The sequence below is a fragment of the Talpa europaea genome, assembly GCF_964194135.1.
Source record: "Talpa europaea genome assembly, chromosome: 9".
Lineage (NCBI taxonomy): Eukaryota > Metazoa > Chordata > Mammalia > Eulipotyphla > Talpidae > Talpa > Talpa europaea.
This window is the reverse complement of record NC_140076.1, coordinates 240,420-255,310: the sequence shown is the minus strand read 5'-3', so window position 1 is coordinate 255,310 and position 14,891 is coordinate 240,420. Positions and strand designations below refer to the sequence as shown.

The window sequence follows — 14,891 nt, the reverse complement described above, 5'->3', positions numbered from 1 at the left end:
TGGCCGGCCCACCTGGGGTCAAGGCCCGTTCAGGCTGGTTCGGGAGGGTCCTGCTTGGTCGAGGTCTTCAGCTGAGGCTTGAGCCAGAGTTCCTGGGGGCATCACAGGAGGGGAGGCCGCTGGCCCCCCGGCCCACGCTTGCAGGCCCTGGGCACCTGGCCAGCCCGCGACGTGGGGTGGGACTCCGCAGTGGCCACTCCCGGCTGGGGGCCCTGAGCCCTGAGGAGCCGGCGGCAGCCCAGCAGCAGGGTGAGGGCCACAGCGTCCAGCAGCAGCTCCAGCAGCTCCAGGACAGTTAGGACGGAGGAGCCGAGCCACAGGCCGCAGAGGCTGCCCACGGCTGACAGCAGCTGTGGCACCTGCGGGCGGGCGGGAGTGTAGGGTGGGGTGAGGGCAGCCCCAGGGTCAGCCCGGGACGCCTGGGGGTGCTGGCCCCACCCCGCTGAGGCCTCGCCTCTGCCCGCTCACCGAGAGAACAGGCACCTCGTCCACCGTCCGGTAGTTGAGCTCCTCGTACAAGATGCTCACCTTGGAGGCTCTGCTCCTGGGCAGGGCAGAGGTGTGAGGGGCCGGCCGCCAAGGGCAGCGGCCGGCAGGGAGGGCCAGGGCATGCCCGGTGCCCACCTGGGACCCCGGCTCCGGGGACTGCTGGGGCGCCGCTCTCCCAGCACAGCCAGCACCCAGTCCTGCGCACAGCAGACCTGCTGGCCACCGCGCCGCCCGCCCGGGCACTGGCAGGAGCGGGGACCGCTCGGCAGAGGCTGGGCAGTGGGCTCTGGGGACCCCAAGGAGCGCCTGCTGTCAGCCCCCCGCTTTTCAGGGAACTCACGGTGGATTTGGAGGAAGGCCACCTGGAGGTCCCGGCGGAGAGCTGGTAGGAAGACTCCCTGGAGGACACTGTGCCATCTCTGAGTGCCGAGGGCAGGGACCCCAGCCCCCCCAACACCCCCCTCACCCCCACTATGCTCCTCCCCACACCCCTTTCCCCCTCCCCCATCACTTCCTACCCCCACCACCATCACCCCCTCAGATCCCCCCACCCCTCCCTGTGTTCCCTCTTGCCCTCCCTCTCCCACTCTCCTCACACTCAGCCCCCCACTCACCACCCCCCATCCTTACCCCCACTCACCGGCAGGGCCTGGGGCAGCGCCAGGTGCAGGCCAGCCGGTGGGTCTCCAGCTCCCGGTGCAGGCGGTAGAAGCAGTGGCCTAAGGGTGCGGGGCAGGGGTTAGTAGCAAAGGGGTGGGACTCGCTGGCGGGCAGTGCCCTGCGCAGGCGGGGTGGGCGGGCTGGGGCGCGGATCCCCACGCTCACCCCAGGCCGGGTGCCGCGAGGAGCTGCAGTACTCGGCCCCCGCCGGCAGGGGGAAGAGGTAGTAGCCGCAGGAGCAGGTCTCCACCATGAGCTGCTGGAAGCAGGAGACCAGGCAGGCCTGGCGGGACAGCGGGGGCCGCTGCTGGGGTGGGGGACGCCCCTGGGCACCCACCGCCCCCGCGGCCCTGGCCGGGACCCACCTGTCTGGTGTGGGAGGCGCACGGCCCCGTCCGGCCACGCGCCCTCGAGCCCAGTGGGTCCGACCCACCGCCCGGCTTAGGAGGCCACACCTTGTCCGGCGCCGCCCCGGCCCACCTGCCTGGTGTGGGAGGCGCACAGCCCCGCCCGCCCTCCCGGCCCCGACCCACCTGCCTGGTGTAGGAGGCGAACAGCAGCTGCACGTCCACGCCCCCCGAGTCATGGGCGCAACGGCTGTAGGGGCTCCCGAGGCGGTGCACCTCGTCCTGCGGGGAGCGGCGGCTCAGTCCCGGGGCCCGCAGACGCGCAGGGAGCTGGGGGAGGAGGGCCGGCCCCCCGCCCGCCCCAGAGCCGGCCCACCTCTCGTATGCCCACGGTGGTGGCGGTGCCCGGCCTGACGCTGAAGCCAGGCTCCCCCAGGAAGGGCGAGTGGTCAGGTCGGTGGATCAGGACCTGGACGTCCGCCGCAGGGGACAGCAGCGGGAGGTGGGGCTGCTGCTCCACCCTGAGGACCAGGCTGAGGCCTGGGGAGGCGGGCAGGGGTGTGAGGCCAGGCCGGCCGAGCCCGCCCCACCCGCGGGGACGCACTCACGGTGGGTGATGCCGGGGCGCCGCGCGGCCCAGATGCCGTCGAAGGTGTAGCAGCTGCCGTAGGTGGGGTGCTGGGCCTTCCGGAGGTGCCTGGAGCCAGGGCCGCGCTCAGACCAGCAGCCGGCACGTGCGCCCTGGCCCTGCCCGGCTCCGGGGGGGCAGCGCGGCGCCCCACTCACCGGGCCTGGCAGTCCTGGCCGTCGTAGCGACAGGAGAGGACGAAGCGGGGGCCGCGGCCGCGCTGGCGGGCGGGGGGCAGCAGCGCCAGGACGCTCAGGTAGTGCAGGCGGTACCACTCGCGCGCCGCCGTCACGCCGGAAGCGTGGGCGCGGTAGAAGCAGTCGCCCCCGGTGCTGTTACACTGGGGTGCGGGCGCAGTTTGGTGAGCCCCAGCCCGACTCTGCCCAGCGCCGGCCAGCAGGCGGGGACCGCATGGGGCCGGGCCTCTCACCAGTCTGAACCCCACTTTGCCTGGGCTGTCGGGGTGGCTCAACCTTTGCAGGCGGATCCTGGGGTCCAGCGGGGAGGGGAGGTTGGGGCGAGGGATGTGAGGCAGGGGGGCGTCCCCGGGCGCGCTGAGGTTGAACCTGTACAGCGCGTCCATGTTCTCCCGCGCCAGCTCGTCCAGCTTCTGCAGGTAGCCGCGGGCGGGAGCCGGCCTGGGGCGGGAGGGTGGGTGGTCAGTCAGAACCACGCCCCCCCACGCCCCCCAAGCCTTGGTCCCCCAGGGCTGACCCCGGCTGGGGGCAGCGGCCCCTCCTCCTCAGAGCCCTGGGAAGGCAGCGCCCCCACCCCGTGCGGCACCCCCTCCTCCCGCAGGCTCACAGCCCCTTGGGCTCCCGCCGCCTGCTCATCCCTGCTCTGGGAGATGCAAGCCCAGCTCCGGGGGCCTCTCCGCCTCCCCGCCCCAGGGGGTCTCCGGGGGCTCTGACCCCCTTCCTTCCCGTTACCCCCCGCAGCGGTGGGTCCTGGCGGGACGCCCGGACAGAGTGAAGTGTGGTCCCCAACGACCCCTGCCCCGACAGGCTGTCCCTGGGGCCACACCCGGGAGATGCTGGGGACCGCGGAGGGAGGCGCGGCAGCCTCCCCCCGGCCCGCCCGCTCCACAGCCCTCGCGCGCCCCGCCTCACCGCTGCGGGTTCATGTCGCAAAGCGTGACGGAGGGGACGAGCCTGCGCCCCGAGTGCAGGGACACGGCGGTGCCGACGGGGTAGCGCCAGTACTGCTCCAGGAGGAGCCCCCCCTGCCAGCAGAGCCCCCCCAGGGCGCCCAGGAGCAGCAGCCCCCAGGACGCCGTCTGGAGGCGGCTCTGGCCCCCCAAGGCCAGGCGGGTGGCACCGTGGACGGTGGCGTTGGCGCAGAAGAAGGCCAGCATCTCCCCGAAGGAGGCGGGCAGCTCCACCAGCCTCTCGGCACGCTCCTGCTGCGCCCGGGCCCCGGCGGGGGGGGGCTCCTGTGTCCTGGGCACCTCCTGCATCCAAGACAGCGCCTCAGAGGTGCCCCGGCCTGCACGGCCTGACCCCGGGAGTCCCCAACCCGCCAGGCAGGCGCCCCGGGCCTGGGAACACCGCGCCCTGGTCGCCCCGGGTCTGACCCAGCGCCTGAGGCTCAGGAGGAGGAGGGTCCCGGGGGCCAGCCCGTGGCTGGAGCGCCCCGACGGCCGCCCCTGAGACTGCTGGCACCTCTCGGAGCTGTGTGAGGGCCATGGCCGCAGGGACCACCGCATCCGGGCCCTGCTGGCCTGTTTGCAGTCCACTTGAAGCTGCCCAGGGCTCTGCTGAGGCCCCAGTGGACAGGCCTCAGGGGAGGGGCAGCCAGAGGCACACTCAGGGCGGGGCCTGGGGCGTGTCCCTGGAGCCAGAGCCCAACAGCAACCCCAGGGGCTGGGAAGACCTGCCTTGGCCTCTGTGACCCCACAGGCCCGCGTGGCCGTCTTGTGCTGGGGCTGCGGGCAGGCTGCGGCCGTGTCTGGGCCAAGGCCTGGGCTGAGGGTTCAGGGTGCTGGGCTGGCGGCGGGGAACCACCCAGCTGCATGGGTCGGGGGTCCTGCTGTGGGAGCTTGGACTTTAGGATGAGTGGACAGGGGACTCGGGGGAGACGGGGGTTGACCCACTGTCTGGTCTCCCAGGGCAGAGGAGGCCTGCCCGGCCCCAGCCCTGCCCTCGAGCCTCCTGCAACCTCCCTGGACCCAAGGCTCCGGCTGGGCCTGCGGGCACAGATCCCCTGGACATGCCCTTGGGCTCCCTGTGGACCAGTCACACTCCGCTTGCGCCCTGGCCCCCGCGGAAGGGCCTGGCCGGCAGGGGCCCGCCTGCCTGCGCGCTTGATGCCCGTGTCCCCTGAGGAGCCGGCCTGCATCCAGCGGCCCCACGCCCTGAGGCAGGCTGGCGTGGCGCGGGCCGGGCGGCGGGCGCGGGAGCTCGGCCAGCTCGCAAGCCCAGCGTCCCACGGCCCTCGAGTGCTGCCCAGTCCTCGCCCCAAGCACCACCCGCATGGCCTCCCCAGCCCGTGGCTCCAGGGAGGCAGCCCGTGGACAGCCCCTTCTGCTCAGGCCAGGCAGCCCCAGGTGACCGCCCACCGCCCACAGGTGCCCCGGCACCTCCAGGCTGGACTCTCGCTGGGCGGGCGCCTTCATCCCCGGGGCTGGTGGCCTCCTCCGCCTGAGACTCTGCTGTGCCTGACGCGGCTGTGCGGCCTGGACGCCTATTTATGCGGGAGGCTGGGCGTGGGCAGGTGGCGGGCGGGCAGAGGGATGGGCTTGCCTGCTACGCCTGGAGGGGCCGGCCTCGGGCCCAGGGGCCACCTGGAACCTAGCCCTGGTGGGCGGTGCAGCCTTGGGCTGTGGTTTCCTGGGGGCGAGGAAGGCCTCTGGCTGCTCCCCAGGCCTGGCCCTCCCCCCAGCTCCCGAAGCTCAGCTCCCCGGCAGAGCCCCCTGGGCCTCGCTCCTGCGGCTGGCGCCCGCCGCCCTGCCCTACCCACTACCTCCCTGCCCATCCCGGAGGGCTGCCTGCCCGCACCTGCCCGCCCATCTATCAGGTATTTGTGGTCGAGGGACTGGGTGGGGCCCCTGCTTCCCGTGCCCAGCGGTCCCCCAGACCAGGCGTGGGAGAAGCACTGCCCGTGGGTACAGCCTGGTGCCTGGGCGAGGAGAGGGCGCACAGCAGCTTCCTGCTGAACACTAAGGCCGCCACTGACCACGCCACACGCCACGGACACATGCCAGCTGCAGGGCACACACTAAGGGTGGCGTCCCGCCCTCAGCCCACACCCCACGCTCGGGCCCGTCCCAGGTTTTGGAGGCTGAAGTCCGTGGCCCCAGTGTGTGCTGGAGGCCGGCCAGCTGGGCAGGAGCCCCTGCCAGGTCGAGCCACCCTCTGTAGTCTGGGCAACCTGACACGTCCCCACGGTGACCGGAAGGCCTCAGCACCCCAAATGACCGGGCCCGCAGCCAGGCTTGTGGTGCAGGGGCCTCAGGCCAGCTGCCACACGGCCGCAGGAGGAGGCTGACGCCGTGGGGCCAGCGGGAGAGGCGGCCGCGCTGAGCCCGTCTCCTCTGGTGCAAAATGGGGCTGAGGCAGCTCCTTGGGCTTGGGGCCTCCTCCAGCAGCAGCAGAGACTCAGACTCAGCACAGGCTGGGACCCCTGCCTGACCCCCAGCGACTGACCCTGGGAGGGGGGCACATGCCGCCCTGCGGTGCTCCGGGCCGGGACAGCTGCCTGCTGCTATCTCAGGTGAAGTGGGGAGCCGCAGGGAAGGCGCCCAGGTGGAGTCGAGGGTCCTGTTGGCCGGGGGCTTGGGGGAGAGAAACAGCCTCCCGGGAGGAGCCGGCCTGAGCAGGGGCAGCGGACGCTTGGCCTGCGGGTGACCCGTCCAGCCCGGGGCCATCCCCCTCGGGCACACAAGGGCAGCCAGGGCACCCATAGAAGCTCTGGGTGGGGGTGCACCGGGATCGGGGTCATTGAGGAAGGGGCCACCATTGGGGGGACAGCAGGACTTTGGCTGCAGGTCCAGGTCACAGAGGCCACGTCCAGTGGCGGGGGGGGGGGGCAGGGCGGGCCCCCAGCCCGGGGCCGGCAGGATGGGGCCTCCTGGCCGGCAGGACAAGTCCAGCCCCGCCTTCAGGGCGCTGGGCTCAGAGGGTCAACAGACGCCAGAGCGGAGGAGGCGGTGGGTGGCCTGGTGCTCCCTTCCAGAACACGCTGCGCAGTCCCTCGGCCCCAGGGTCTCCTCACCAAGGTGGCTCCGCCCTGGCAGGGCTGCCCTAGGGCCGGGTGCCGCATGGAACCCTCCCACCACCCCCCCTTAGCATCCTCCCCTGTGGGCGTCCCCACCCGCAGGCCCCCTCAGAGAGGGGGGGACCCCCATCGATGCCTGAGCCAGTCTCCGCGGGCAGGCCCGGTCACCCTCCCTGGCACAGCCCTGCCCTGCAGGGCGGGGAGCTGCCCCGGCAGTGGCTGGCAGGGCAGGGGCTGCGAGCTTGAGATGGCAGAGGGCTGGGTGGGCAGGAGAGGGCAGTGGGGAGGGGGTGGTCGCCGCACAGGGTGAGGCAAGCCTGTGGGGTTGGGGCTGGGGGGTGCACGTCCTCCCCGGCCAGCAGCTCTTGGAGACTTTCCAGAGCCCCGGCCTGCATGCCTGCTGCTCAGAGGAGACCCAGGCCTCAGCCTCTGGCCCTGTGGGGGGCGGGCACTGGGTCAGGGTCTTCTCTGGGTTCCAGCCCTGCTAGGTGCCTGGCTGCCCTCATGGAGCAGCCGCTGGGCGCTGAGTGCTGCCCGTCCCGGCGGGGGCCCGAGGGAGTGGCTGGGGGCAGAGCTGAGCTGGGGCACAGGGTCCCAGCATGACCCCTGGGGTGCGCAGCTCTTGGCTGTGGCAGGGCCAGTGGAGCGCCCGTGCTCCGGGCTCTCTGGTCGGGGTGGGCGCACCGCCAGGGCCACCCAGATACGAGCTCGCTGGGTGTGCAGGAGGGAGGCGTGAAACTTCACGCTGCTCCACACTGTCCAGAGGGCTCAGGGTTGGGGCCGCTGCCCCCTTCCTGAAGCCGCGTGTCCGCAGAGCTCGCTGGCAGGAAGCCCCGTCACCACCGCCACCAGCCTAGCTGCCCCCCCTGCCGTCAGGAGGCCATGGGCTGGCCCGCGGGCCGGGCGGGGGGGGCTGTGGAGTCTGGCCCGGACCTGCTGGCCCGCGTGGGCTGACCCCGGCCCCTTCTCCCGGCGGCCGGGGGGAGCAGAGCCCGCGCCGACACCGGCGGGTGGGATCCGAGCCGGCGGCTCGTCTCACACAGGGACACTGGGGCTGGACAGGCACAGCCCCTCCCCGCCGGGCCGTGCAGGCCACCCTGAGGGGTTTCCCCGCTGGCAGCAGGTAGATGGGGCGAGCCCCGGAGGAGCTTCGCAGGGAGCAGCAGCCGCTGCCCGCCAGGGGCTGACTCGCGGGTGGACACTCCCCGGTGCGCCCGCCCCAGCCGCGCAGCGGCCACCCCGCCTGCCCTGGACGCTGGAGCCCCTCGGGCGGGGGCGCGGGCGGGCCCTGGGGGTCCCCGCCGCCCGGCTCTCCCGGGCTCTGTCGCGGGGCCCGTCCCCGCAGCCGCACCGGGGAGGGCGGCCGGGCCGGCGGGGCAGGGCGGGGCCGCGGGAGCCGGAGGCCGCCCCGGCGCGCGGCGGCACAAAGGCCCATTCAGGCCCCGCCGCGGGCGCCGAGCAGCGGCTTTACGAGCGCGCCGAGGGCGAGGGCGGGGGCGGGCCGGGGCGCGCCCGGCGCCGGCCTCACGGCTGCCGGGCCGGCTCTCCGGGGCCCAGGGCGGCGGGTCACCGGCGGGCCCCGGGCCCCCCGGCGCCCCCGCGCCCCGCTAGCAGGCGGCACCCTCGGCCGGGGCGCGCCGCGCCAGTGCGCACGCGCGCAGGGCCCCGCCCCGCGGGCGCGAGGAGGCGGCGAGGCGCGGGCCTCCCGGCGGCCTAGAGCGGCGGCCGGCCGCGGCGCGCCGGAACCGGAAGCGAGGGGCGCCCCGCCCCGGGCGGCCATCTTGGAGGCTGAGGCGGCGGCGGTGGGCTCGTCCCGGCGGCTCTCCGGCGCGGGCCCCTCTCCCGCTCCTGCTCCGGCCTCGACCGCGGCGAGCCCGAGGCGGCGGCGGCCCACGCGCGGCGACGGGGAGAGGTGAGCGCGCGCCCGCCCGGCCTCGGCCCGCGTCCCCGCCGCGCCGCGCAGGCCGCCGCCGCGCTCGGGTCGGTTACGGCGCCCGGGCCCGCGCCCGCCGGCCGCCCGCCCCGCCTGCCCCGCCCGCCCCGCCTGCCCCGCGGGCGCCGTCCCTCCGGGGTGCGGGCTCGGGCCGGGCGGCCGCTCGCGCCGGAAGGTGTGTCCGCCCGCCCGCCCGCCGGCTCCGGCCGCGTCTCGTCTGTGGCCGCCGCAGCCGCGCGGGCCCGGCGGGAGCGGGCGGCGCTCGAGCCCCGGCTCCGGCGGGGGCGGGAGGGCGGCGTCGCCCGGGCGGCCCCCGCCGACCTTCACCCGCGGGCGGGCGGGCCGCGCCCCCAGTCGCCGCCCCTCGGGCCCGGGGCGGGGGCGGCGCTGGGGGCGCGGGCCCTCAGGTACCGGAGAGCGGGCTCGGGCCCCGGGGGCGCCGGCGTCTGGGGCTCCGGGCCGCCTTGGGCTCCCGGGCGGGGCGCGCCGGGGGGGCTCCCCCGCGGCCCCGGCGCTGCAGGCCGCTCCTGAGAGGCCGCGAGGGCGCCGAGCCGGAGAACGGGCGTCTCAGGGCAGGGGCCGCGCGGGGAGGCCGGGCGCCGGGGCGCTGTGCCGGGCAGGGTAGGGGCGGGAAGGCAGAGATCTCTGGGCGCCCCGCGGGGGAGGCCCCCGGGGCGGGAAGCCGAGGGGCGGCGGTGCTGTTGGTTGGGCCACGGCCCCCCCCCCCCCACCTTGCCCTTGGGTCGGGGCCTGGGGACCCGCAGCCGCCGGGCAGGGCCCGGGGAGGGCGTGGGGGGCGGGGGCGAGAAGGAGCCACCAGCCTCCTGGCCTGGCATCCCCTTCCTGTCGCGCCCGCCCGCCGCCGCCCTCTGTCCCCCCAGGCCTCGGACCGGTGGTTTTCACAGAACTTTTCCTCTGTCTCCACATTTGTCGTGCTGAGAAACTCCGGCTTGCAAGGCAGCGAGCTGGAGCTTCCCAGGCCGGTCTCCCGCCCCCAGCTCCTGGCGGCTTCTGGGGGGGTCTGTTCCCTGCACACCTAGCCTGAGGCCTGTCGGGTGCTGCCCACCTGCCGTGCTCAGGGCACTTCATGTCGGCACCTGGTGCTGTTGGCCACCAGGCCTCTGCCCTGCGCCCACTGCACCCACCCCTCGCCCAGCCTCTGCAGGGGCTCATCGCTGCGGTCTGAGAAGGAGGCTTTCCTGCTCCCCAGGGCTTCCGCCTGCTGTGGATACTGGGGGAGTGTGGTTCCGGGTTTCACCCAGCTTCCCAGGTGTAAGCCCTGTGGCCTTGCAGAGCACAGAGGTGGGGAGGGGCCCCTGCGCAGCCAGCCAGACTCCGGTGCCCCCACCCTGTTACACCACAAGAGACATTCTCCTCCCCACGTAGGGTCTGAGGACAGCAGTTGGATCTCAAGGTTATTTTAGTCTTTACACCTGACGCTGCTTAAGCGGAGGTTACATCAGAATGGGTGGAAAAGGAGAAACTGCAAGGCCTGTGGACGTCTGAGCGGGTGGGCAAAGGGTGGGTCATCCACCGGGGTTGTCTCCTGGGGCTAGATGGGGTGGGCAGGGCCTGGCCCTGGCGCTGCTTGGTTGAGGGGCCGTCTGGCTCTTTGTGAACACAGGTGCGTGTTTTCTACAGATGAGCAGCAACAGCAGCAAGAGAGCCCCGACCACAGCAACCCAACGCCTGAAGCAGGACTACCTCCGCATCAAGAAGGACCCGGTGCCTTACATCTGTGCCGAGCCCCTTCCTTCCAACATTCTTGAGTGGTGAGGCTGCTGCAGGCGCCGCGGGGGGGGCTGCTGGGTGGGCAGGTGCCCACAGAATCCTGCCTGCGGACTCGGCCGTCTGCATACAGGCAGGGGCTGCGGGGAGCTCCTCGGGGGCGCAGGGCCCTGGGGCAGCTTTGGGGTGTGGAGTGGGGCCCGCGTGTCTGGGAGCCCCTGCTCTGCTTCGTGCTGCTGCAGCGGGGCCTGTCTGGTGACTTGTGATGGGGTCTGGGCACCGGTCTGGCAGGCGCCTGGTCACCCTCGGGTGGACGGTTCCTCCCTGGTTGCTCTTTTTTTTCTTTTGGCGTAGAAGGACTGGGGTGCAGGCCAGAGAGTGGTGGGGGGTGACGGGCTCCACCAGAGACAGAGTGGGGAGCAGAACAGCAGGTCAACTGGAACACTCGTGAGGGGAGCATTGGGGAGGCAGGAGAGGTCTGCTGCGCCCTGTGGGCAGCTCCTGGCTGGGGGTCGGACTCAGGAAGTGGTGGTGGCAGCCTGAGACTCAACCACCGGGCCGCCAGGGGCTTGCAAACAAGTTTTTTTTTTTTTTTTTTTGACGGTTGGTTTATTTGTGCATACAAGAACTGGGGTATAAGCCAGAATAGAGGGGATGAAAGGATTCACCAGAGACAGAGTGGGGAGAACAGGCAGATTGACTGGAATCCACTGCTGAGCGGAGCAGCGGGGAGACAGGAGAGGTCTGCTGCACCCTGTGGGTCACCTACCTGGCCAGGGATCGGACTCGCGCTGCAGTGGCTGCGGGCAGCCTCACAGCCCTATGTCTGATCCCTTGCGCCAACAGGAAGGCCCCCTGAAAACAAGTGTTTGGGTCCATGTTGTCGGCCAGCAGGCAGCATATGTTGTGTGTCAGTCTTGCTCAGTGGATGCCCAAGGGCCTGGCGCATGTCATCCGGGGGAACTTACCGTCTGCCCTGCGTGCCCGGTAGCTTCTGTTTTTCCTTTGTGCTGCTTTGGATTTTCTCAGGAACGCAGATGCAGTATTCCTCCTGCGCTGAGGCCGTGCCTAGTCCTCACAGGACACTGGTCCGGAGGGCACACAGCTGCCTCGGGTTGCCGGCTGCGCCCTCAGCCTACCTCATACCCCAGGCACTCTGAGCGCATGGGCAGGCCGAGCAGCACCTGGGGACCATGCTGCCTCCAGCTGCTGCTGCACAGTGTGGCGTTGCCTCCACCCCGCTCTGGCCTTGGCCCTCAGGCGTGGGTCTGCAGTGTCCCTGGAAACGTTTGCCTCAGCGGGACCCGCACTCCCGCCTGGGGTGACTGCCTCTTGTCTCCACAGGCACTACGTGGTCCGTGGCCCTGAGATGACGCCCTACGAAGGTGAGTCTCTCTGGCCTGAGGAGCAGACGCCAGGCCGTGCCCCAAGCGGCCCGCTGCGCACGCCGGTGCTCCTCAGCCACCGCTCCTCTGGGAACATGTGCCTAGAGGCTGGTATCTGGGGTTCTTTGTCCAGTCTGAAGCTGGGCAAAGCTGCTCCTCGGGGCTGAGCGGTCAGAGCTGGAGAGCAGACTGGCATGCAGTGTCCAGGACTGTTGCGGGAGGGGTCTTGCCTTGTGCCGCGCCCTCTGACCAGGTCTGCCCGCTGCCCCAGCTCCAAACTGCTGCTGACGCTGAGCTGGCCATGCCATCCATGCCGCAGGTGCTATGCACGCAACAGAGCCGGGGCAGCCGGCGGCTCACCTCTGCAGCCTCAGCCTTGAGCTGGGCCCGCGTGGAGTTGTGGCAGGTGGACGGGCCTCGGCTCTCCACCAGCGGGTCTGCCTGCCTGCGTGGCGCCCGCCTGAGGGTCCAGTGGGAGGAGCGCTCTGCTGGAAAGAGCCGGTCCTGCCCTGGGCTGTCAAGGGGAGCCGCGGGCAGCGCCCTTGGGAAAGGCCCAGGATCCAAGGTGTCACCAGCTCAGCTGGCTCTCCTTTGGGCAGGCCAGGGACTGCCATTCGCATGCAGGCTGGGGATGCAAGGTGAACAAGCTACCTGAAGGTCACAGTTGGTGGCAGCGCAGGCTCGGCTTCAGGATGGCCCACGGGGGGCTTGCGGTGGTGTGTTTTCCACGCAGGAAGCCTGGCTGGTCCCGGGGTGGCGTGTGGGCCCATTCTGATCTTCCGCGCACCTCCTGGGACGTCCTGGCTCCTCCCTTCCAGCACCGCTGGCTAGTGGCCTTGGCTGTGGAGTCACCTCCGGGGGCCCAGAGTCCGGTGCTGGGCGGCCGCACTGCATCCTCGGGGGTTCCCATCGGTCTCAGCTTGTTGACGCGAGCGTCACTTCAGCATGAGCCTCTGGCTGGTGGGTTGTCGCCTGGCAGCCGTGGCCGCCCTGCCCTGCAGAGGGGCGCGTGCCCCGCGCGGGGGCAGGGTCACCCTGTGTCCTGGCAGGCTCCAGGAGCTGCGTAGGCGGCGAGATGATCCAGCTCTGGGCTCGGCCAGCTGGAAGGTGGCTCGCGGGGTTACCGGGCAGTGGGCGTGGCAGGCAGAAGGGCTGCGGCCTTGGTGCGGTTGCGAGGGCGGTAGCGCTGTTGGGGGAAGTGATCTTGCACCTGAGTCAGGTTTGGGGTCCAGAGACTGGTTAGGGCTTCAGGGAAGGGGCTCCGCAGATGGGCTGCCAGCCCTAGATGGGGCGAGACCCCGGTAGTGTATCGGCTGCAGAGGGGTTGGGGGGGACCTTGTGGTGGCAGAGGCTTGTCGGGTGACCCTGAGAGTGCTGGCCTTGGACGTGACTGGCCAGGCCTCTGGAGAGGGAGTGGAGGTGGCTGGCAGGCACCGGGGAGGGGGCGGCCGTCGGATGGAGGAGGAGGGTGTGGTGGTGCGGGAGAGCGGAGCCAGAATAGGGGTGATCTTGGCTGGGAGCTGGGGTGCTGGCGAGCAGCCTCCGTGGGCTCCTGATGCTCCGCGGTGGGTCCTAGGAGGGGCGCGGGTGGGGGGGCAGGGCTCTCCAGGTCGGCGGTCAGCATGGCCACGCGGGGCACCGGGCGCTGCAGGTGGTAACCAAGGTTCCCTTTGTCTGACCAGGTGGCTATTACCACGGAAAACTCATCTTTCCCAGGGAATTTCCTTTTAAACCTCCCAGCATTTATATGATAACCCCCAACGGAAGATTCAAGGTCAACACCAGGTAAGGCCTCAGTGCACGCTGCCGCGGCGCCGGCCATGCGTGGGCACCGGGTGACGGGCCATCCTTGCAGGCTGTGTCTCTCCATCACGGACTTCCACCCGGACACGTGGAACCCGGCCTGGTCGGTGTCTACCATCCTGACGGGGCTCCTCAGCTTCATGGTGGAGAAGGGCCCCACCCTGGGCAGCATAGAGACCTCGGACTTCACGGTGAGGGCTCTGGGGCGGGGGCAGCTGGGCTCTGTCGCTGCTGTCCGTGGGGTCCGTGGGTGTCCCTCCTGCTGACCCGGGAGGACAGCGGGTTCCCAGGATCCAAAGCGGCTGCGCGGCCTCACTGATGCTTGCCTCCCCACAGAAGAGACAGCTGGCCGCGCAGAGCTTAGCCTTCAATGTAAAAGATAAAGTCTTCTGTGAGTTGTTCCCTGACGTCGTGGAGGTAAGAAGCGGGGAGGCGGGTCTGCGAGGTGGCAGGCTCGGGCCACACCAGCCTCCCTTCGCCCTTGGGTGGCTGCTGAGGTCGTAGGTGTCTGGAGTGGGGGGCAGCGGCTAGTGCAGCCCGGGGGGCTGGGCACGGGCCTGAGGCCGGGGCTGTTGTCGCCGGGGCTTGCGACGCAACCTGGTGGCCTCCAGGAATGGCCGGTGCCGGGGATCCAGGCTGACCCTTGGCTTTTGCCCTTTTTTCCTCAGGAAATTAAACAAAAGCAGAAGGCGCAGGACGAGCTCAGCAGCAGGCCCCAGACGCTCCCCCTGCCCGATGTGGTTCCGGATGGGGAGGCGCACCATGGCCAGCACGGGCTCCAGCTCCTCAATGGGCGCGCGCCGGGGCCCGGGCCTAACCTGGCGGGGCTCCAGCAGGCCAACCGGCACCACGGACTCCTGGGCGGTGCCCTGGCGAACTTGTTTGTCATAGTCGGGTTTGCGGCCTTTGCCTACACGGTCAAGTATGTGCTGAGGAGCATCGCGCAGGACTGAGCCGCGGGGCCCGCTAGGGCGGCCATAGCAGGGCTGGCGGCCGGGGCGCGGCTGTGCTCGGGCCGGCCCGCCGGACTCCTGGGTAGCTTTTTAAGAACCTTTCAAAGGAAACCGAAACCAAAGCGTGCGGTTTGGGTTTGAGGAGACGCTGGGCCCCAGGGCCGCGCCGAGGACGAGGGCCGGCCTGGGCGCGCCCTGTGTCTTGGACCTGTTTTAGGAAACCTGTTTTTCATTTTATTAGATTTGGTCACTTAAAAACGCCAAACGCAGTGCCTGTCATTTCTCCGTGTGCGTCCTCCGTCCGTGGGCACCGGCCGGCCGCACCCTCGGGAGGACCTGGGGCCTGCTGGCCAGTGGCAGCCCCGGGGGCCGGGGAGAGGCCGCAGCCCTGCTGGAGATGACGCAGGCCCCACGCCGGCCACCAGGTGTCGCCCTGCCTGCGGGAGCCGCTCCTGGCCGGGCCGCCCCCGGCTGCCTCTGCGTCTCCCCAGCCTGTCCCCAGAGGCCCCTCCCTGGCCTGCGCGGTGGGGTCTCCCAGACACGGCCTGGATGCCCCCGCCGGGCCGGGTGGGCTCTGCGGCCTCGGGCTGAGGGGCTGTGCCTGCGTCCCTGCTTGTCTCACGGGTGTGAGCCGCTGTGGTCACCGCTGTGTCCCCTCCCCGAGAGGCCTTCCGTCTGGCCTCGTGCTGCTCGAGTGTCGGAGCCCCTCCCGGCTCGGGGGCCAGGCAGGGTGGGCTCTGCCAGGTGGCT

General features: G+C 71.5%; 2 protein-coding genes across 3 annotated transcripts; one reads left to right on the top strand and one right to left on the bottom strand.

The window, feature by feature from the left end:
- Positions 1-29: 29 nt before the first annotated feature.
- SCNN1D (sodium channel epithelial 1 subunit delta) lies at positions 30-3,580 on the bottom strand (the record flags this gene model as incomplete). Its single annotated transcript, XM_084244028.1, has 13 exons — positions 30-92; positions 156-359; positions 469-544; positions 625-731; positions 830-887; positions 1,130-1,208; positions 1,315-1,432; positions 1,683-1,778; positions 1,873-2,036; positions 2,105-2,193; positions 2,283-2,464; positions 2,555-2,762; positions 3,234-3,580. The coding sequence occupies 13 exons, from the start codon at positions 3,578-3,580 to the stop codon at positions 30-32; spliced, it is 1,791 nt and encodes a 596-aa protein (XP_084100154.1).
- A 6,333-nt stretch (positions 3,581-9,913) lies between these two features.
- Positions 9,914-14,352, top strand: UBE2J2 (ubiquitin conjugating enzyme E2 J2; the record flags this gene model as incomplete). 2 transcript variants are annotated; one of them, XM_084243405.1, is made up of 6 exons in its annotated part: positions 9,914-10,044; positions 11,345-11,385; positions 13,068-13,170; positions 13,241-13,379; positions 13,525-13,605; positions 13,857-14,352. In XM_084243405.1, the coding sequence occupies 6 exons, from the start codon at positions 9,914-9,916 to the stop codon at positions 14,139-14,141; spliced, it is 780 nt and encodes a 259-aa protein (XP_084099531.1). In that variant the 3' UTR covers positions 14,142-14,352. The 2 variants fall into 2 exon arrangements, with proteins under 2 accessions (XP_084099531.1, XP_084099532.1); XM_084243406.1 differs by lacking the exon at positions 13,525-13,605.
- Positions 14,353-14,891: the final 539 nt, after the last annotated feature.